This window comes from Diplotaxodon limnothrissa, linkage group LG1, assembly GCF_057381915.1.
Source record: "Diplotaxodon limnothrissa isolate DT_005_m linkage group LG1, D_limnothrissa_male_GT1.1, whole genome shotgun sequence".
Lineage (NCBI taxonomy): Eukaryota > Metazoa > Chordata > Actinopteri > Cichliformes > Cichlidae > Diplotaxodon > Diplotaxodon limnothrissa.
This window is the reverse complement of record NC_140596.1, coordinates 16358630-16380811: the sequence shown is the minus strand read 5'-3', so window position 1 is coordinate 16380811 and position 22182 is coordinate 16358630. Positions and strand designations below refer to the sequence as shown.

At 39.0% G+C, this 22182-nt stretch overlaps 2 protein-coding genes across 3 annotated transcripts; both read left to right on the top strand.

The window, feature by feature from the left end:
• The first annotated feature begins 4513 nt into the window (after positions 1-4513).
• srgn (serglycin) lies at positions 4514-10607 on the top strand. Of its 2 annotated transcripts, none has more exons than XM_085353786.1 (4): positions 4514-4657; positions 6217-6358; positions 9543-9739; positions 9890-10607. In XM_085353786.1, the coding sequence occupies exons 1-4, from the start codon at positions 4603-4605 to the stop codon at positions 9988-9990; spliced, it is 495 nt and encodes a 164-aa protein (XP_085209912.1). In that variant the 5' UTR covers positions 4514-4602; the 3' UTR covers positions 9991-10607. The 2 variants fall into 2 exon arrangements, with proteins under 2 accessions (XP_085209912.1, XP_085209904.1); XM_085353778.1 differs by having other exon boundaries at positions 9543-9778.
• Positions 10608-12535: 1928 nt separating this feature from the next.
• On the top strand, positions 12536-21775 carry vps26a (VPS26, retromer complex component A). The gene is made up of 9 exons (XM_085353768.1): positions 12536-12596; positions 13631-13780; positions 14444-14519; positions 14807-14963; positions 15613-15777; positions 15892-15998; positions 16226-16327; positions 16516-16625; positions 18853-21775. The coding sequence occupies exons 1-9, from the start codon at positions 12594-12596 to the stop codon at positions 18967-18969; spliced, it is 987 nt and encodes a 328-aa protein (XP_085209894.1). The 5' UTR covers positions 12536-12593; the 3' UTR covers positions 18970-21775.
• The last annotated feature ends 407 nt before the right edge of the window (positions 21776-22182 follow it).

Here is a 22182-nt window from a genome sequence, read left to right as displayed (position 1 = left end):
CAGACATTTTATAATTCTAGACATTAAAATGAAAAAAAAAAACACGGAGCAGGTATGACTCCGTCTTGATGCATGCTCAGTCATCCAGGTAAGTAAATAATCCAAGTCATCCACTCATCCAAGTGACTTCTTCAGTCTCAACTGACTGCAGGTTTCCCCAACCTTATAAACAGTACATATACAAATAACTGAAACTAGCCCACTGAATGAACAATGGACTGTGAGGTCCATTGTTCATGAGCCCACGGTTCATTCAGTTGGCTAGTTTCAGTTATTTGTAAATGTACTGTTTATAAGGTTGGGGAAACCTGCAGTCGGTTGAGACTGAAGAAGTCACTTGGATGAGTGACGAAACATTTTCCCCACTGAAAACGCTACGTCCAGATGAACAGAATCAACCTTTTGGGAGCACGTATTACTTGTTTGGAAGCCTCTTCTCTCTAAGCAGAATATGACTTTGGTGTGCAATGTTGACTCTAAACAAAGCTAAGGACTTGTGGAAAATTGTCCTGTAGACAGGTGAGACCAAAGTGCAGATGTTTGTTTGGCTATAATACACAGTTAATGCAAAATTTGGTGAGAACCAAACGGCACACATAGCAAAGGTCAAACACGATGCAGGGCAGATGATTTGAGCTTGTATTGCAGCCACGGGACCCCGTCGATTCTGAACTCCTCTGTGTACCAAAGTATTCAGTTAAAGCCTGGCTGAAACTGCAACAGCGCGAAGATCACAGCAGCAAATGTGAAGCAGAGTAGCTGAAAAAGAAAAGAATCAAAATGTTGCAAAGTCCAGACCTCAGACTGATTGAAATCCTGTGGCAGGACCTTAAGAGTGCTGTACATAAACAAATGCCCACAAACCTCAATGATCTGAAGCAACAATGCAGGCTAAAACTTCTCCACAGCAATGTGAGAGGCTGATTAAGTCAGATAGAAAATAGTTACTTGAAATTATTGTTGCTGCAGGTGGTTTTATAAGCTACTGAATCACGGGGTGTATTTAGTTTCCACAGGACTGCAAAGAGTGCTGTGGAAACATTTTTTTCACATGACTATATATTTGTAGGATTGCCAAGCATTCGAATATAACTTAAGACACCTAAAGAGGTCTGAAAGATTTTTCACTTTTTATGAAGTGGAAAGAATTTCTGTGAAAATAATTGTAGCTAATGGTTAAACATTTATACAATTAAAACAAATGTGATGCACAAAAATTAAGTAAGTTTAATGTATTTGTAATTCAAATGTATCATCCCAGTGAGTGCCTTAAACCTCTATTTTTTTTAACATTTGATTCATTCTGATGTTTTTCTCTGGTTCTATTAGTGCGATTGAGCTTAAGACTGGCAACACTGCAAAAAGAAAGCAAACAAAAGCCAATGAGTGTGTTTTGATATGTGTGTGAACTTGCAAAATTGACGAGGACCTTTTTTGTTTTCTTTCTTTTAAACTGTTAAGTTTCAGTTTGCATTCACAGACCTGACGTACGCACGCTCCTAGGATCAGACAAAGCAGGAGGAGGGGAAGGCAATATGGCGCTGCAGATTCTTGTCTTTGACTGTCTACGACACAGAGATGGTTCACGAATCCAGAAGCAGAAGCATTTCTATAAAGAAAATGGGTTAATTGGTTCTTATGGTTATCAGTGACTACGCAAACCCCGACTTGGACTGGTAAAATGATCCTGGTCGATTTGCGCATATGTTAATGGCTGTGTTTGCATTTGCTGTCTGTCTGTGTTTGAGAGTGTAAAAATAAGGCAGTCTGTGTTGCCATAAACTCTTGTCACCCAGACAATAGACTCGAATCCCACACAGTGCAATAGTGGTGGGGATAGAAACCAAGCTGACTGTAAAATATGACTGTTTACAGATATAGTTCATACTGGCTAGTGCAGGGGAACACATGCACTGCAACAAATGTTAGTGAATGTATAGACAGTGCTTTGTTTCAAATAACTCGAATATTTAGTATTGCAGAGAAGAGCAGGATTGTGTAAGCGGCTATATGAGCCTCATAAATAAGTTCATGTATGCCTGTGCGTATGTGTGTGTTTGAGGCAAGGCTGGGCGGGCTAGTGTGTCATTTCCTGAAGAAAATGATAGCAACTGATGTTACCACTTCCTACTGATGTGTCAGCTGAAACAGGCAGAAAAAGAAGAGAGAGAAGGAAAGAGTAAACTGCTGTAAAGCTGACGACTGTATACACTAAACTGAACTGAATTAAAATGATTGATCCCTTGTTTTTTGACACAACAAAGCCAAAGAAAGGAATGCAGTCTTTGTGCCACTGTGCCACTTCTGCCTTTGTCTAAGAACTTAACAAATATTTGAGTAAGACTGCTGACAGTAACATGAACGGAAGCACCCACACAGATGCTCATTGGGTCACTGGGTTAGGCTGTTCCACAAAACGTCCATCCAGACGTCACAAATTCAACCCGGTGTGATGTTCCATATAACCCACATGAGGAAATCAAATCTTTAAGTCAGCATAGTCAAGGAAGATGAAGAAATACCCCCTTTTTTTTTTGTTAATGGCGGAAATCCAGTCTCTTCATTATTTTCTTTTCTCAGATACAACTGAGGACGGTTTGTACTTTACAAGAAAACGTGTATGGGATTAGAACACCATCTGATGCAGTAAGGCGGGGTAACATGCTGATGTTGTGACACTAATGATACCACAATCATGTTATCAGTTTGTTTCATCAGGAATAATTTGAAGCTACAATAAACTTCCACGAAACCATCAATAATTTCCCCAGAATTCAAGCAAAGCATGAAAAAAAACACAGAATTTGCTTTTACATTTAGGTTAAGTACTCAAAACGTGCAGTACATGTAGAGTATAGTATGACTTAAATAAAGCTTACATTTCTTCTTCGTGTTACGGTGTTTGAATATTGCCTTTTAACTAAAACTGATATTTAATGATTTGTTTCCAGTTTTAAATGATTAAATAACTTTAAATGTTAACAATCCCTGGTTTCACATTTAGAGTAGCCACAACTAAACTCTTCTCAGCTCTCACTACTTCTATTTTCTGACAAAGGTAAAGCTCATCCAACAAACGTGTATGGTCTGAGAGCATAATTACTATTCATGATTTTAATACCTGGATTTCCCCCAAAATACCTGCATTAGAGCTACCGGACTTGCACATTTCTTATTAATGTTCTAGCATTTTTTACTAATCTTGTGTTTACTAATCTGTGTTTCATTGTTCATGTTATCTTAACTTATCTTAGCTGTTCATCAGTCCTGAAATATGACATGACATCCTGATCCAAGATTTGTTCAATGATGTCAGCTTGTTCAAAAGAAACGACTCTTTCTTAAAATCACATGTGTTCTCCTCACAAGCTTGTGACACAAACTTTTTATATATGGCTTACCTGCAGCTCTGATTAGCTTCTGAGTCATCCCCTTATATGCTTGAGGCTAAGAAACGCACCAGATGTCAGCAACCAAAACTGTCTCAACCTGTACAGTCTTCCATAAAGAGAAAGACAGAGTTGATCCTTAAAGTTCAAAAAGTAGCTCAATTCAGTGTTATAATGATCATCCACATGTTATCGGGACTACATCATTTAAAAATATATATTTTATTTGAATAAAACATGTATCCTCTGACATACAATGGAGCAAATTCTCCTCCTCCTGAAAAATAGTGCATCAAATTGTAGAAAACAAAACAGTGAATGCATTTAATTGCATTACTGACCAACATAAGCATCTGCCAGACATGTGAGGCACATAAAAGGCACAGAATCAAAAGAATGGCAGGCCACATTAACTCACACTGAAGGAGCCAAGCTAAACATATGAAGAGCAGACAGGTCAGTGATAATGGGAGTACTGTTGGTATCTCGGGAGATGAGGCTGTTGCTGTGGCATTTGGAGTGTAAATAATTTAACACAGCAAAAGTTCTGTTAATGGTTTAAAGCTGCTGAATGATACCTCTGTCCCCCTTTCCATTTCTCCGCTTCTGCGAAATTAGGTGAAGCGAAGTAAGGTGGGTGAAATAAAAAGTGAGAAAGAAATCTCTCACACACTTACACAAACACACGCGCGCACATAGGGGCGCCAAGGTAGCGTAAAATTACTTTTTTGGGGGTGAACTGAACTGAGAGAAGTAAAAAGAACAGAGTCAACTGAAGTGAAGGGAGTTGATCTGAAAGAAGAAGATCCCTTTGATGCTATCGTGTCCTTATCTCTACATGAAGTGGCTCGGCAGTCAATTAGGGTAAATTATCGCTTCCTTTCACATTATAAAAAATCGTACAGATCTGAATGTTTGCTGCTATCATTCGGCATTTCCTTCGTCCAAGTTTGCAGTTGCGCAAACTCAGACCTCATATCTGATGCTAATGCAAAAGTTTCCACTCAGGAAGATGTTTCAGCCACTTATTTTCTACACAAGAAGACTCAGGAAACCATGACGCACACGGAGGGCTGAGCCTCTTCAGGGGGAGTTTGGCTGTCTGAGGCAGTTTACAGTTATACTTCACAACGCAAAGAAGCTTGAGCTCAGAAAGGGACTGCCTCCAGGAGGACATTTTCCTGTTTTACTAAAGAGAGACAAATTGAGCAAGATGAAACTGATTCTTCTCCTCCTCATCTCCTGCCTCGCCTTACATAGCACAAAGGGTAAGTCGACAATTAAATCTACTTTGTGCCTCTTTTTTTTTACCGGGATTGATGTCGCAGTATACTTTATCGGGTCAGGTTGTTGAGGAAACAACAAGTGGACATATTTACCATCCTGACAGCTTAAGTGCTTTCCGGGAACATCCTCACATAGAAAGTCACTGGGAATCCCAGGGCCCTCGGGGGTTTCTGATTGACAAGCAAAAAAATAGGAACTGTTCCACTTCACTGGTATACAACTCTGCGTTAGCATACTGTGATTACCGTAAGTCTCTATGACTCATTTAATCAATCCAGGGTTCTCAGAGTCGATCAGCATCCCCTCAAGTTGAGCATTAGACTTCAAAACCCCTATAAAATCGAATGTATATATATAAAATAAAATACATGTACATAACATAGATGCTGCGTGCTTTACAGTAACATGCCATGATGTAATGGTAGGACTCCAGGTATCGGAAAAAAACAAAGGCGTTTCATTTTCCGAGTTAAGTTTCGACGATACTTCTTGAACACTTTTTAAATATAAATGTAGAGACGGAGAGAGAGAGAGTAGTGAAACGGAATGGACAAACCATTTTGCGTAAAATATATCCGATACTAAACAGCCACATTTTAACCCCCCTGAGGCCCCAATTAATCAGACACTATTAGATATTTTCCCGTGTACACGTGATTGTATTGTATTTATGATAGCAATAAGACTTTTATGTTTTTATCCACTGAGTTAAATACTTAAAAAGTTTGTAAGTAATTTTACAGTCATAGCAGATTTTCACGTGTTGGTCGTCTAAGAATTTTCTTTCTTTCTTTCTTTCTTTCTTTCTTTCTTTCTTTTGGCTGCATGATTATATAAAAAAAAAATACTAGACTTTATTTTATTGTGGGTGTTCAATACACCCAAAAGCACTATGGGCACATGACACCATCACTTATACTCATCATTTTATCATCAGTGGCTACTGAGTGTTCACATGTATATTTACTGTGACAGCCTTATGACAGGAAGCCTGTGGTGCAAAGAACCCAGCTGTCTAACTTCCACATCTTAATTGCCTGAATAACAGATAGTGATAGATTATCTTTGCCAGTAGTATAGATGTAATAAATAATTATCAGTACAGCTTCAGCAGCACAGGCGCTTTTCTAATAAAAATTTACAAAAAGAGTTAGAGAGGGCAAACAAATCGTCAGACCAACCAAATACTTGTTACAATTTCTCAAATATTTAATATTAGTTGGAATGACTCAACTCTTAATGGTTTTAGCATCACACAACCTCCACGATCAATGTGCTGCAATGCGTGGAGAAAAAGTTGCAATACTCCTACTTCCTATTTTAACTAATTTCTTACAAAAATAAACAGCTCTGAATGCCTTTGAGAAAACCGTTACTTTATTCCATCACAGACTAATGTTGTAATCTTAAAAACGTCCAAACGTGGAGATCACGAACAGTAAATATATCCAGAAATGTTCCCCGAGTGTGTGAATAAAGGTAAAATGTACTATTAACGGGGCAAAATAATAAAATGTTATCTACACTTGTCTGTCTCTAGGAGCACCAAGGACTGCTGTGTATAAGTTTATGAAATGTAACCCTGATGGTGACCAGGCCAACTGTGTGACTCAACAAAGCCCAGAGATGGAGTGGAGTCCAGATCTGCCATCAAAACTGCCTGCTTCTGCTGCAGAGTATCTGTAAGTGTTCGTGTGTCGTAGTCTGTTCACATCTGGTATGTGAAGTTTTGTTTTTTTTTTATTTGTGAGCTGCTCAGAGGACAGAGGTGGCGGCGAGTTCACGTCAATGTTCAGTTGGGTCTGAAAAAAACAAGAGAGTGCTGTTTTTAGACAAAAGCTGACTTTAAATATGAAAAATGCTGATGCTGCACTGGCTTTGTCACCTTGGTGAGCAGTGCAGGCTCTCTCTGCATGCTTGCCTGTGTGTTTTCTTATCTTGTGCGTTTGAGAGTATATAAGTGTGAGGTAGGTGGCCAAGAAAAGCCAAAATAGAAGACAACGTGGAGGGATAAAGAAAGAGAGTAACCAGAGAAAGGGCAGGGAGGTTACAGCTGGACTAAAGAAAGAAAGAAAAACACAACAGTTGATGATCTTTTTCTTCACAAGACACAGAAATATTTAGAACTTAAATGAGCTGATGTCTGATAGTCTGAAATGAATGCAAGGAATGTTGGTTCTTTCTCTGCGCAGGAAATAATTTAGATGATTTTAACTTTACCCAAAGTATACATATCTTGAAAATGTGCATACCCTGGAGGTCAGAGTTGCCAAGTGCACAAAACATTAAGACACTTCCAAAAAAATTGTATTTTATGGTATAAAGAGATACATTTGAATAAAAATGCATTCTGCATTATATCAACATAGTAACTCACATATATTGGATCATAAAAGAGACTCCAAACATGAGGTAGACTTGAGCTCTGCTTACTGCAGACTTCAGCACAGAGGAAGTGAACTCATCGCTTGTTGCAACAGGCTATTAAGACAGATGCAGAGACACTGTCCGTAGGTTTCGGAGGAAAAATGGCTCATTTCATCATTTTTATGATGAATTTCATATTTCAGCAGGATTTTAGCCCACACTTTATAAAGTCTCTTTTATTACAAATGAAAATCGCTAATGTCCTCAGTGACTTGTTCCTCTGAGTGGTGGCATCAATGGTTTTAAATGTGTTGTATGATGATAGACTTAAAAATGTAAAATGGAAGAAAAGCATCAAAAATTGAAATTTAAGGTTGTCTGTGATTTACTTCTGTGTGGATTAGCTTCCCATTCAACTTTAAAAAGTAAATAAATAAGTTTCCATATTAACAGTTTCAGATATAATCGTATCAAATATTATTTGTTATGCTTTTAAAAAAAATACAAACATTAAAAAGTCTCAGCTGTGCTCCTCTCACAAGGTCCACAATGGATTGTTACGTTAACACACGAAGATTTTGTTTCACGATCGTCACAATTTTATATTGAGCTAAATAGTTTAGTATCAAATTAATTTTTAAACATTTTAACAGTTCAGTTGCTACATTGTTGCTCTTTCTGTATAAATTATCCGGCAGGTACTATAATCTTTGCTGCTGCTTTGTTAAAACTATTCATTTTTACTGTGTAATATGTGTGTATACTGTGTATCCTAGGAGGACATATGCTTATATATAAAGATTCTAAAACATACATTAAAAACCTACTTAATGAAATTTTACTAAACTTAGAAATTTATTAATGAGCTGGTAAAAAAGCAGCATGTATTTGAATTTCTGTTTAGCATAAAATGTGTCTGTGAAAAAACGGATATTTTAATATGTGTGACCTCTAAAAAAAAAAAGTAAGAGTATCACAATCTTGGTCTTCGCCCTCAGTTTCCTCTTTTAAAGTTCCTCTTAATGTCAATCCTTTCAGTTAACAAAATTATATTCAAAAATAAAGGAAATCTTTCAAAAGTGAACATGCCAGATTACATTTTTCTCAGTAAGAGTCCTTCTATCGTGTTACTGAAACATCTGTGACAACACAAACCTTCAGATAACTTAATAAAAACTTGGATGAATTTCACATGTTCTGCGTTTTCACAGGTGTGTATAGAAAACATGCCATAAACTCATTACAGACACAAAGACAAGAGTTAGAGGGTAGCAGGTAAAAAGGTTCAGCTGTTAACATTGTGATGAAATGTAAAAAACCTCTAAATATGAACAGCGTCTGGCTTGTTTGAGTCTTTTCGCTGAAGCTTGCTTATAATCACCGGAGCTTCCGCAGCAGCCGTCCTTTTTACAGCACGCCTTGAACGGGAAGTCACAAGGAAGTGTACAGAGGAAGTGGGCTGTTGCTTCTGGTCTATTGTTTTGTGTTTTTGTATGTGTCAAGCTCTTTGGATAATCCTATCTGAGAAGCACAGGATTATATATGTATTACTTGTATCATTAGTTAATATGAAGTTATTTATTTCAACAACCTGGAAAAGAAAGCCCACTGACGAAGCAGTTCAAGTCAGATTCTCAAACTAAATTTCATTTGATAAAGATATATGCAAAGCAAATACGCAAGCAAGCTCAAGCTCGACAAGACTGTAGAAATGTTCTTAATGATGCAGTCACAATGAAATTCAAGTTGTTGGTAGGAGTGTAAAAGCAGAAGAGGACAGGAAATAACGCGATTGAAGTGGTGGAGACATAGATGGCAAGTTAACAACAGCAGCTCAAAGTTGTAAAGTCGATAGTTTTGTTATCAGACACTTTGCTGTCTTAGAGATCTCAAATGCTTTTCACGCTCTCTGCTGCCAAACAGCTTCCCTCGTTCTGTGCTGGTTGTAAGAAAAAAAAATAAAGACTAGAGTAAAATCCCAAACTTTCAGCCAGGAAAATGTGGATGTTTTAGTACAGTTCAATCCCTGTTCATGGAGTTGTTATCATGCACACAAATATTAAAGTCTCAAATCAGAGCAAAGTTTGGAGATGCAAAGACAGCCGCAAGAGCAAAAGAGAAGGCTTACCAAAAAGTAGAGAGACCTACTATTATATATGTTTTAGAGATGCTGGCACTAACACAAAACAGGAGGCACAGCTGAAGAGGTGAAGGTTTCCATTGGGCAGGATTAGAAAGGAGTACATCAGAGGGACAGCTCAGGGAGAGGAGCTGGGAGACAAAGTACAACTTTATTTGTATAGCACATTTAGAACCAGAGGTGGTCAAAGTGCTTCACAAAATCCAGCCTTCCTGCAAAGTAAATGCAGGAAGGCTGAGATGGTTTAGATGTGTGGAGGCAGATGATCTGTTGAGGCGACCCGTAAAAGGAGCAGCAGAAAGAGAAAGAAGAGACATTTATCAGCTAATCTCTCTATCTCACGTCTTATGTGTTTTCAGGGAGGCAGAGCCTGTGGAGGATGAAAATTCACCAATGGAGGAGGACGATGAGGAAGAGCAGGAATACGAGGAGGAGGCAGAGGAGGAGGAATCGAAACTGAGCGAGTCACCTGGAATATTCCTGGGCGAGGAAGGTTCTGGTGGTTACGAAGGCTCTGCAGCTGAAGGTCCATACATGGCGGACAAGAGCAACCTCGGTGAGACTGGTTCTGGCATGCTCTGGAAAGAAAGTGAAGGTATTTTTTGTAGGACAGGATTCGCATGGATTCAGTAGAATCCATGTGTTTTCTCTTTTGTTTGCTCCATGTAATTTGATCTTTCTCCTTGTTTATCTTTCTCCTCTGAAGATATGAGTGACCTGAGGAGGCTGTTCGCCAGCAGGCGTACCAGCGATGAGGTAAAACCCGATGAGCGTGATTACAAAGAAGACCACCTTCTGCAGCTGTAGACTGGACTGCCAACCACTCCGAAGCACATAAACAAGGCTGGCATCTAATTTGATTCCCTGTCTGGGCTTATAGTAAACTCCACCTGCTGGGAAAAAACAAATGCCATTTTTTGTACTCTCTGTGTTATTGTTATTAATTATTTTCAGAAAGGCCAAAACAACGACTGTAAACAATGTGAAAATAATTGTGCCAGTATTGTGCTTTCCTATGGAAAAAAGCTTTCAAATGCTTTTTTAAATATAAATAAAAATATTCTTTTAAATCATTGTAATACCAGTGCAATAAAAGCATGCCTTTGTCCATGCATTGCATTACGCCAGCCATTTTTTTTAGTTTTAAGGAACGTGTTCCTTAGAAACACTTATTTAAATTATTTGATCCCTTTATTCACAAATCCTGCAACATTTTATGCCTAACCTGAGAATATTGAAAAATATTCCGGCTCAAGATTTAAACGAGATCATCTTCAAGACACAAACCCCTCAGAAATGGGTTCAGAAAGTCCTAACCAGAGTTAGAACATATTCGAAATATGTACTATAAACACACATGCATTTTTAACAAACTCTGTAATTTCAATTTGAAAAAAACTTCTACCAATAAAGTGTTTATTTTATCCCTACTACTGTGTTATCTGTTCTCATAACTGCTTTCATATATGTCAAGTTCCTCAGTAATTTAAACTGAGGTACCTTCTATTATTCAAGCGTTTGATTTTTTTATACGGTACTTGCAAGCAACATCAGGAGCTATTTTCACTAGAAAAAAGTACATATTTGCCATCTATAATTAAAAATTAAGTTTACTATCTCAAAATTTCAGACTTGTGAGAAAATAATCAAAATGGAGAAATATCTTGAAATTCTAACTTTATTCCTTTTGAGAAAATGGCCTGAAATTTCTATTCACTTCTATTCTTTTTTTCAGTGGCAGAAACAAACTTCTGTTGTAGGTTGTCTTCAGATTTTCCACTGTTAAATTTGTGGCCAATATTAGAACACTGTTGAAATTATTTATTCGCCCACCAAGTGGCACTGAACTTAATTTACAGCTGTAAAACGGCTTCCTCATATTTTCATTTGTTTCATATGAATTCATATGTTTTTAGTCTCAATGGGGAAATCAATTTCCTTGCCATGCTATGCTAGCTTTGTACTGTACTAAAATGCCACCTTTGCACTAAGCTGTTTATTTCTTCCCTTCTGGATATGCCACGATAAATTCTAAGTGGTATTATTGGAAAGTACAAGCATTTCCTCAGCCATGAAGTGGCAGACCATGCCAAGTTATGAATGCTGAAGCTTATAGTGGATAAAAGTCACCAACACTTTGCTGACTTCATTACTGCAACGCTCCAAACCTCCTCTGGCGTTAAAATCAGCATAAAAACCATGCACCAAGAGCTTCACACTGTGGGTTTCCATGGCTTAGCAGCTCGTATTGGGATCGAGACATAGATTTCATCATCAGACAAAGATCCGTGTGGACAGGTGGGTACCACGACATCTCTGTTTTTTTTTTGAGATGTCATGGAGTTGTCCGACAAGAAATTGCATTCCATCTAAACATGATGAGTATAACGCGAATGAGTTGGTCATCCAGTCTCCAGTTCGCTGTGTCAGTGTCCACAACAGAGCTAACAAGCCAACGCTTTTGTCCATGTAGCGCAGGGGTGGGCAACTCCAGGCCTCGAGGGCCGGTGTCCCTGCACGTTTTAGATGTGTCCTTGAACCAACACAGCTGATTTAAATGGCTAAATTAGCTCCTCAACATGTCCGGAAGTTCTCCAGAGGCCTGGTAACGAACTAATCATGTGATTCAGGTGTATTGACCCAAGGTGAGATCTAAAACCTGCAGGACACTGGCCCTTGGGGCTTGGAATTGCCCCTGATGTAGCGCATTTAAATGTTGCCTTCCTGTAGACATGCTACTGGCTGTGTCAGTGCTTCTGCCATGTCCACGCCGTGTAGCCCGCTTGGTTTCTAAGGTTGCATTATCTTTTGGTTTGGTTTTGCCCTTACAAAACATGCCTCATATTTGCCAGCGAATCCACACCTCGCTTTACACCACTGATACTGACTTACACACGTCAGGGTTTTTTCCAATTAAGTATAGCTGAACTAGACGTTTTGCAAACACCTGGAACGACAAGAAGCTATAGTAAGTCAGGATAATCTTTAATTAATCAGGCAAACCTTTAAGAATAGTTTTTTATAATGGGGGTTGGGCAATAAAGCTAAATCTATAGAGGAAATTGAGGTAACAAAAAACAAACAAAAACTAGAATTATGCTGCCCCCTGGTGGTGAATGTTTTAGTTAAAATGTGCAGAAAGTAACTACAAAAACTACCTTTAAAGTCTGCACCAACAGCAAATACATGAACTCAACCAGCAGCCTTACCTATACAGGTTATGGCTTTTTTTTCCTTTCTAATTGTTAGGTGGTACCGGTATTCGTGAGTGCCTTCAACCTCCAATCCTCTATATCCGTGGCCGCCCACATACACATGATTCGGGTCACATGACGGTTATCCCTAGTTCAGTGACAGACTGGCTACACGAAGCGAGGCTAGCTGTTAGCAAAACTGTCTAGACGGCCGAGATGGTAAGTGTAAAAACAAACATTGGCTGGTCAGGCTACAGTAAAATTGGAGGCGGTGTTTGGTGTTTCTTGTTCATGAAAATATAACATTAACACGAGTTTCCGTTTTTCTGAGGAAGCAATTAATTTTAATACTCAACCCTGTAAAGAAAGCTAGCTGGGCTGGTCGAATTAGCATCGCTAGGAGGCCGTCTTTCTCAATGATCTTGATGTTTTGGTTAGCTAATGGCCCAGCAGCATGATGCCAGCAGTTAAACGTGTTGATTGCTAAGGCAAGTATTTGAGTTCGGTCAAAAAGTCGGGTAGATGAGTGGTTCAAACAAATTTCACTGTTAGCAGACGTTGCTGATCGTTAGCTCAGTGAAGTTGTGCCGTCACATGCATGTTGAATTACTGCAATAACCGTAGAAATTAAGCCAATTCATTTTCTGATTAAGGGCAAAGGGTTGTTCGCTTATTGATTCGAGGGTCGGCTTTCAATAGTGATTGGGTAGCTGATAATTTGTTTTATTTGGGGGTAGGGGGTTCTATGAAGAGTTTACTTCAGTGTTGATTCTCATCTTATATAAATACTTGATGACTGAGCTCATTCTTGGTGATTTGCTGCTTCTGCATGTTGAAGCATTTGTTTGTGACTTTGTGCCAGCTCAGAGGAAAATAATGCGACTGTGCAGATAGTGACTGGTGAATTGGTTGTTATGGCAATAACAGATGCCGTAAATAAGTAGGAGGTGAGATAGTGGGTTTTAACATGTGATATTCATGTCAGAGCTTCCATCACAGATGAGGACACTAACCTGGCATCTCTCTCTATAACTGTCATTGTTATCACTGCAACATGTTGTTGGGGTTGTGTGTAAACAAAGTCATTTGTCTTTAGGGCAGATTCATGTTGATGGAAGCTACAGCACAGCTCAGGGCTTCTTATTACAGCTAGCTGCAATTTCTCTTTAGTTGTTTTAAAAGCAGCATATGTTTGATTACATAGCATGTTGATTGCTCTAAATTTCATCCTCTGAATGTTTTTGTGTTTCTAGAGTTTCCTGGGAGGATTGTTCGGGCCGGTTTGTGAGATAGATGTACTGCTGAATGATGCAGAGAACAGAAAGACGGCCGAGCTGAAAACAGAAGATGGGAAAGTGGAGAAACACTACCTGTTCTACGATGGAGAGTCGGTTTCTGGAAAGGTAAACTGTGTTTGCGTCATTTATCACATGTCACAATGTGGGTCCTGCACATGTGAAGCATAGCTTAAGTTTGTTCTCATTTTCTGTGCAGCAGATAGTTTCAGTCAGTCAGTGTATAATGGACTTCTCAGTCTATTTTGGGTTCATTGCTTTAAGTCCAGTGGGAAATTACGATTCTTTTGATGAGCGTGCAAGACTTGCTTTGGCTTCGGCTTTGCGTCTGCTGTTGCTGTGCATGAGCTCTATTGAGCAGTCTGATATGTGCCTTGTTCACTGTTGACTTCTTCTGTTATCCAGCACAACTCAAAATCAAGTAAAAGGTCAGTTAGTGTGGTAACAGCAGAAAGATATTCACCATTGATGTTGATTGTAATAAACAGTTTTCACCGTGATTACCTAACAGCTGTCAAGCAGAGAAATGTGAGGAGATTTATTTTTGGAGAAGAAATTATTACAGGTTTGTTGAAAGTCGGCAAGCAAATAGGAATATATGTTAGTTATAAAGAAATATGCACAATAATCATAAAAGAAAAGCCCTTTAAAGGAACATTATGCTGGTAGCATGTCAGAATATTATCTTTCTGTTCAGTCCACTTTTATTCATATAGCACCAGTTCACGCAAGCAAGAAGAAACTTGTTCTCAACAAATGTTTCCTCTTCAGGTGAATCTAAATGTGAAGCAGGGAGGAAAGCGGCTGGAGCACCAGGGGATCCGCATCGAGTTTGTTGGACAGATAGGTGAGCATGGTTGATGCTAATGTTAATGTGGCTTTATCACATGGCTGAAAGGTTTAACAGGGCATGTGGTTATCATGTGCAGGTCTGCCGTAGTGCCGCTAACCCCCGCCTCCAACTGTATTTGCTTTGGGACAAAGATAATGAGTGCAGTGTGTTGAAAGAGAATGAAATGCTCAAATAAAACTAATAAATACAGATTTGGTTTTTTTTTTGTTTTGTTTGTTTTTTAAGTGAATTCAAAGCAATCAGACCTTCAGCCAGTCTGAATCCTCTCTGCTATATTTCAGAGCTTTTCTCTGATAAGAGCAACACCCACGAGTTTGTGGACCTGGTCAAAGAGTTGGCTTTACCGGGAGAGCTCACCCAGAACAGAAGCTACGACTTTGAGTTCATGCAGGTGGAGAAGCCCTATGAGTCCTATACTGGAGCCAACGTTAGGCTAAGGTGACACAACCTATTATATAATGTTTATTTTCTGTCAGATTTCTCAATAGTCTTTACTACTGAGTAGGTGCAGGGCTTGTGAGCTCGCTGTGACACAGATTACCGCTTTTTGGATGTTTTTGTTTTTTCTTCATTTACAGTTAAGTCATCAAATGTCATCAATTCAAATTGTTTTATTTTCAGTTTGCCTGTCTCTCCTCCACTCCACACTGTACTCTCCACATGCAAGTGTGACTCAGATACTATTTAATTAAAAGACACACACACACATCGTGCAGGAGAGAGAAACTAATGACCCTGTATAAGATTTAATTAAAAATTAAGCAGACAGAAACAACCTTTGAGATAGAGTATGAACATGACACACATAAGTGTTCATGAACACTTATGTTAAAATGTTCAGGCCAAGTTTGTTTGAGGTGAAACTTTCATGGACAATTGTTAACAGGATATAAAACATACTAAGTGATGCCTCAGCTGGCCATCACTCTTGTGCACCAATGGTATCCATCAAGCTTTTTTTTGTTCAGCTACTTCTTTCTTCTTCTTTTTTTTTTTTAATGCATTTTATTTCTAATAGAGAAAAAAAAATCTGTATGATTTCAGTCTGACTTTTATAGCTTGGTGTGTTGTCGTGTTCGACTTGCAGATACTTCCTCAGGGTGACAATAGTTCGGCGCCTGTCTGACTTGGTGAAGGAATACGAGTTAATTGTCCATCAGTTAGCCACCTACCCTGACGTCAACAATTCGATCAAAATGGAGGTCGGCATAGAAGACTGTCTTCACATCGAGTTTGAATACAATAAATCCAAGTAAGAGCAATGTGACTTTAACTTATCAAATGAACAAGTTAATGCTCTGTCACTGCAGAAAATCCCAAATCTAAATAAGAGCTGTCTTTACTTGCATTTATGCCTTTCTTATAGGTACCACCTCAAGGATGTGATTGTTGGGAAGATTTATTTCCTGCTGGTCAGAATCAAGATCCAACACATGGAGCTGCAGCTCATTAAGAAGGAGATAACAGGCATAGGTGAGAATCCAGGGCAGCCACATATAAAAATAAAGTAACCTAGATAGAGCACATAAATGACAAGTCATTGTGGACTTGGATTAACTCTGTAGTTCATCTCCTCTCAGCTTTTAAACCTGGTTTCTTTTCTTCTCTGTAAACCAACTGTGTCCCACTAAGAGTCCTGGAAACTTTGCTCCACTTTAATATTTTGTCTCCGGTAGTAAAGTCCTTGTCCTCCTTTTCAGGTCCCAGTACTACCACAGAGACAGAGACGGTTGCTAAGTACGAGATCATGGATGGAGCCCCAGTTAAAGGAGAATCAATTCCCATCAGACTGTTCTTGGCTGGTAAGAGCTCATCTCCTCTTTGGCAGCTATTATGTTGAGTGCTGATCCAGACTCCTATCATCAGGATATCGCTTTTCCTGTTAACTTCCCTCGTCATGAAACAGTCAAACAGGCCAGTTTTTGTTTGCTTTTTATTTTGTTTTGTTTTTTGTTAGTGACATCTAGTCGTCTCTCATGTTTCCTTACAGGATATGACTTGACACCCACCATGAGGGATGTCAACAAGAAGTTCTCTGTACGCTACTTCCTTAATCTGGTGCTGGTGGACGAAGAGGACAGGAGATACTTTAAACAACAGGTAAGTCACCACCACTCCAAATAAACGGGCTCTGTTATATATGTGTGATTGTGAAATTATATTGTGTATATTTATTTATTTCTGGAGAGAGGTGCAGGGTTTTTGATTTTTGTTATTAGAATCTGTAGTTCCATCAGGAAACTGAGGGGATCCGGTACCAAAATAATGATGCACTTGATTCCTAATGCTGTAACGCTAATTGCTAAATGAGTGGTAACCTTAGACAGCACAGCAGGGCTGTGGATGTGCAGTGCACAAAGGAAAACAGAAGTGGGCCAGAGAACAACACCAGGAACTTTTAAATCCTGCTTTGATCACAAAAAGTGATTAATGTATTTACAGCCACTGGCCACTTTATTAGGTGCACCTTGCTAGCACTATTTTTGGTGAGCTTCTCTGAATTGTAGCTGCAGTTTCCTATTCTTAGCTGACAGGAGTGGCATCCAATGCGATCTTTCTGCTGTAACCCATCTGCTTCAAGATCCGATGTGTTGTGGGTTCACGGATGTCCCTCTGCATACATTGGTTGTGACAAGTGGTTATTTAAGTTACTGCTGCCTTTTGATCCTTTCAAAGCAGTCAGTCTGTTCTCCTCTGACCTCTGACTTCAACGAGCCATTTCCAGACCAGCTGTTGCTCGCTGGATATTTTCTCTTTTTTGGGGCCAGCCGTAGAGATGACTGTGGAGCTAAATCAGGGTCAAAGGTTTCATTCATTTGAAAAAGTGATTAGAAACTGAAATTATTTTCATATTTGAAACAAAAACAAAATGTGTTTGCAAAACCTAAATTACTTTATTTTTAATAAATTATTTGTTTTCATGCAGCTTCAAAGTAATTTTTTTTTTTTTGTTTCAAACCCTTTTGTTACGGGAATACTGTTATCTGATTGGCTGGTAGGTCGCTGAGCTAAAAGAGCTATGAATGCCATAAAGAAATCTAAGACTCGCCTGTTCATTTCTGTATATTATTTATTTCTGTCCATCACAAGATGATCAAAGACCGTGTTTCTTACCTGTTGGGTGGTACCGGCGGCATCCTGTGAACGAGCAGTGGCCATGTTCAATCAAAATACCGCTTTTTAATTTGTAACAAACGTGACACAGTAGGTGTCACTCATTAGTCTATGCCCCGCCCTTCCCCTTTGATACACGCTCACAACACATTTTTGCAACATTTCTGTTTTTGTTGTTTTTTTTTTTTAACACATTTTTTATGTTTTTAAATATCAAAACTTAGAATTTTAGTTTCAAATAACTTTTTGACCCTGATTTCGTTCCATATGTGGGAGAATCACAGTAGATCAGCAGTTTTTGAAATGCTCAGACACTCTGGCACCAACAGCCATAACACGTTCAAAGTCTTTTTAATTCGACCTATTTCCCCATTCTGATGCTCAGTTTGAACTTCAGCTGGACATCTTAACCATGTTTACATGCTTCCATGTGATTGGCTGAATAGATACTTGTACTATACAGTTTAATAGGCATATCCAATGAATTGGCCAGTGGATACAACATATACCAGCACTGAATCACAGTTGATTTCATTCACGTACACGTCCATAATTTAGCCCACCTTAGTTGGTATATTAACTTCACATTTGTAAAAAAAATTTCCTGTTGCATAAAAAGATGAACTGAATTTCAATTGTGCTTGATTACATCTAGATTTCATTTCTAAAAGCAAGTGTGTGTGTGTGTGTGTGTGTGTGTGTGTGTGTGTGTGTGTGTGTGTGTGTGTGGTAGCAGAAGAAAATAACAAAAAATTCCTTAAAAAAAACAAAAGGCCACACTGACGACGCTCTGAACTTGGCATGAACTGATGTAATGACTTCCAGCAGCATTACTCACGCAAGTGGAAGCAGGTTTATCAGACAAGGCAAAATATGATTCCTGCACAAATTAATACTGGGGGGGGGGGGCAAGGGATAAAGGACGTATAGTGTCTTAGGCACATTTATTAATTATCTCTTTGATGGATCATTTTGACATAATTAAAATGACATTAAGTTGAATTGGCTGCAGCCGTTATAATCTCAGCAACTGCTGTTTTTAGTTTAATGTAATTTAATTGTGGTGTGTGGCTCTGTGCCGATGTGCAATATGCAGCCCCACCCTGACCTCCAGCTTGCTTAACTTTTCCATATGATAAGTACATGAATAGTTCTACATTTAAAAACATGCATTACCGTATTTTTATTTTTGCTGCTCTGTGTCTGTGTTTAGGAGATTGTTTTGTGGAGAAAAGCTCCAGAGAAGCTGAGGAAAAGAAACTTCCACCAGCGCTACGAGTCTCCCGAGCCCCGAACCCAGCCGGTAACTGCAGAGCAGCCAGAGATGTGAGGGCCGGGCTAAGAACTGATAATACATGCAGACGCACCACAGCTCGTCACTGCTGAACAGCCAGAGATGTGAGGCCTGCCCCCACTCTCTTCCTGGACTGAGAAATGTCTGTATTCATAAATACACGTAACACACCTTCAGGCATCCCCCTTCCCCGCCCCCCGCACCACTTCACAGCTTCAGGTGTGAGCTGCCCATCATCACTCTCTTTCGCGCCCCGCACCAGGACGTAGACACACTCGCATACAGATGCACACAGTCAGAGTCTGCTGAATGCTACATGTCAAGGCAAGCGCGCAAAACAAACCAACCCAAGTAACGAACAATGAGACAGCCTTTTTATCATCCTGACGTCTCGGACTGCAAACACACTCAAGCACACACAACTGAAGCCATACAGTCGGGTTTCATGCGGAATAAAACAGGAGCAAAGACGGAAAAGAAGAGAGCGCTACAGACCAACGCACCATTTTATCTTGTTATTCTGCAGCAGGAGCTTCTTTTTGTTTGCTTTCTGAACAGCACTGCTCTTGGACTTCCTCTTGCATCTCGCCCAGATACTCTACAAAGTGTCACTTTCTAGAGTCTCGATGGACCCAGTAAGTGAAGGTATTCATGATGTGGGGTGGGATCAGCCCGAACAAAGAATGTGAGTCAGCACCCAAGTTCTGCATTTATTCATATCAGGTGTTATTCATCCATGGAGCTGGGAAAAGAAGGAACTTCTCAGTTAAATATTTTCGTTACTGTAACTGCTTCCAGCCCAACAGAAAGGTTACCCCTTGTTTGATGTTTTACACATTTCTAGCTCCAGTCCAAAACACATTTCAATAAGGAAAACGTCATTCACCGTGGACATCAGGTTCATAAAATCATCATTTTGAACCTCAGCTAGCAGTTATTTATTTCTAAGACTACAAAGTGCCAGATGGTCAATATACAATCATACAATGGAGAAAAATGCAACAAATCCTCACACTGGAGAAGGAGAATTGATTATGTTTGATTTTTGATTCTCTGATTGATTAATGAACTAATGCCACAAGCATCATCAATACATCATTTCACACATTTCAGGTGTAACATATGCAGATCAATGAAGATGTCAGTTTTCAACAACTTGCATCAGGAATTCCTCCACAAATATCTGAAGGTGTAGTTTCTCTGTTCATGTCTTTGGCTGCTACGACACCCGTTCAGTTTGAATTTTTACTGCACTTTCTATCACTAACCTGTAATCTTAGATAACTCAAAGTTTGCTTCACCCATGTTCCAAATAAGAAAAGCTTTGTCTTTTCTCTTTAGTACTTTAGCACTATAAGGAAATTCCTCTGACCTCCTTTATTAGAGGAAAAAAGCTCAAAAGTCAGACTTGTTAAATTTAAAGAAGATATGTCTATTTGAAATTTGGGTGAATTGAACTTTTAAGCAAGGATTGAAAAAAAAATGACTGAAAAAAAACTCAGTTCTGTTACATCAAAAGACACTTTTTGTGTTTACAACTTGATTCATTAGAAACAAAGTGGTTAATGATGATCAGCAGCCTGTAGACTCGCTGTTCTTCTTTTTTTCATGCTGTTTTATTGAACCTGTTGGTTTAGTGTGCTTGAAATACTAATGTGATGAATGGCTCGCGTCAGCTGTTGTAAGCACTGGAAGAGTTGCAGTATGGTTATACTGTCAAATCCAACAATGTTCCACTGTGATGCTCAGACCTGTAGTCTAGGTCCTGCTTTAAAGACACTGTTCAGTCCCATGTGTTGGGTGATTTTTGCCCTTCAGCTTTGATCCATTTGCACTTTTCCCCTGTCATGCTTACCTTTGTACTAAAGAGGCATGGACGCTGAAAGCAAACATCACTCAAGGACAACTTCACCTCAGAGATATCCTGAGTCTGTAACACAAACTATACACACATTTATACTTCACTACATTTTTTTGTTTGTTTGCTTTGTTTGACTTTATATGTAAAATACTTGTAGCTTTAGTTCCCCATTTTTCATATATGGATCATGAAGCTGTGCTGCTTTTCACCTCAGAAAAGTCTGAATGCTGATCTGCACTCCAGCTCTTCGTTGTCCAGCCTTGGAGTCTGGTTCTCTCTTGTCTGAAAACTGTAATTTATTTGCAAAAAACGCTCTCTTCACTTCTTTTTGCTTGGCAGAAATATTTTGTCTTTCTGAATACTGTATAAATAGGGTTTCAATGGTTTTCTTTAAAGACTGTCCAAGGTCACGAGGAGAAACACTTAAAAGCCAAAACTCTCGGCCCCCGTCTTATCTACTGCATGTTTATCTTTACACAATGTCTGATCATGCCATTGTGTGTGTGTGTGCCCGCGCGCGCGCGTGTGTGTGTGTGTGTGTGTGTGTGTGTGTGTATATATATATATATATATATACATATATAAATATATACACTAAACACATATCTAGCTAAAAATGAATCATAAATAAAGTTGATTTATACTGAACTTTTTTTTTTTTTTTTAGGATGACAGAAAGTGCATTTAGACCAATGAATTCCAACCAAGGGTACAAATATACCAGGGGGTAATTTACAGGATCAATCAGTAGCTTTTACGCTGATCAGAATACTAGGTTACTGTCAGTGTAATTGCTCAGCAGTAGTCCCGGCACAGTTAAAACCGCTAAAAGTAATTCTGTTAAATACTATTAAACAAGTAATGGATTCAATTTTAAATTACTTTAACCCAGTGCATTTCTGCAGAGAGATGATGAAAAAGTACCTGAGTTCATCTGACAGGCCTGTGGGGCCACATCTGTTTGAAAAAAGGATAGGATGGTTGAGAACATAAGGAAATAAAGCTTCGAAAAATCAAAGTCATGCTGTGGGCTGTCTTTGTGATCAATTTAGTGTAATAATTAATTCTTCAATTCTATCTGCAGGTAGGTTGATAATGGCTAAAAGTATACTTGATTCCCCAAATACCATAAAACAAAATGAATGTTCTTTTAGGCTTCTGTCTTTGGATAAGTTGATGCATAAAACTTGTTGGAAAAACATTTTTCTTAATAAATTTAACTCTATGGATATGGAAGGAACCCAGAGGAAGAGATGTTATTTACTCGCTTGAGAATAGGACATACAGGTTTAAACTGCACTGCACTGAAGAGGGAAACACCCAGCAGGTCCACCATCCACTCATGTAGGTGGCGGTAATGCACTTGTAAGTGTGGTTTGCCAACCAGC

Excerpts from the sequence above, each read along its gene's own strand:
- srgn (XM_085353778.1), top strand. The coding sequence starts at position 4,603 with ATGAAACTGATTCTTCTCCTCCTCATCTCCTGCCTCGCCTTACATAGC. Across the intron at positions 4,658-6,216 it reads CGCCTTACATAGCACAAAGG|GAGCACCAAGGACTGCTGTG; the intron begins GTAAGTCGACAA and ends GTCTGTCTCTAG. Across the intron at positions 9,779-9,889 it reads GCTCTGGAAAGAAAGTGAAG|ATATGAGTGACCTGAGGAGG; the intron begins GTATTTTTTGTA and ends TCTCCTCTGAAG.
- vps26a (XM_085353768.1), top strand. Across the intron at positions 14,520-14,806 it reads CGAGTTTGTTGGACAGATAG|AGCTTTTCTCTGATAAGAGC; the intron begins GTGAGCATGGTT and ends GCTATATTTCAG. Across the intron at positions 14,964-15,612 it reads GGAGCCAACGTTAGGCTAAG|ATACTTCCTCAGGGTGACAA; the intron begins GTGACACAACCT and ends TTCGACTTGCAG.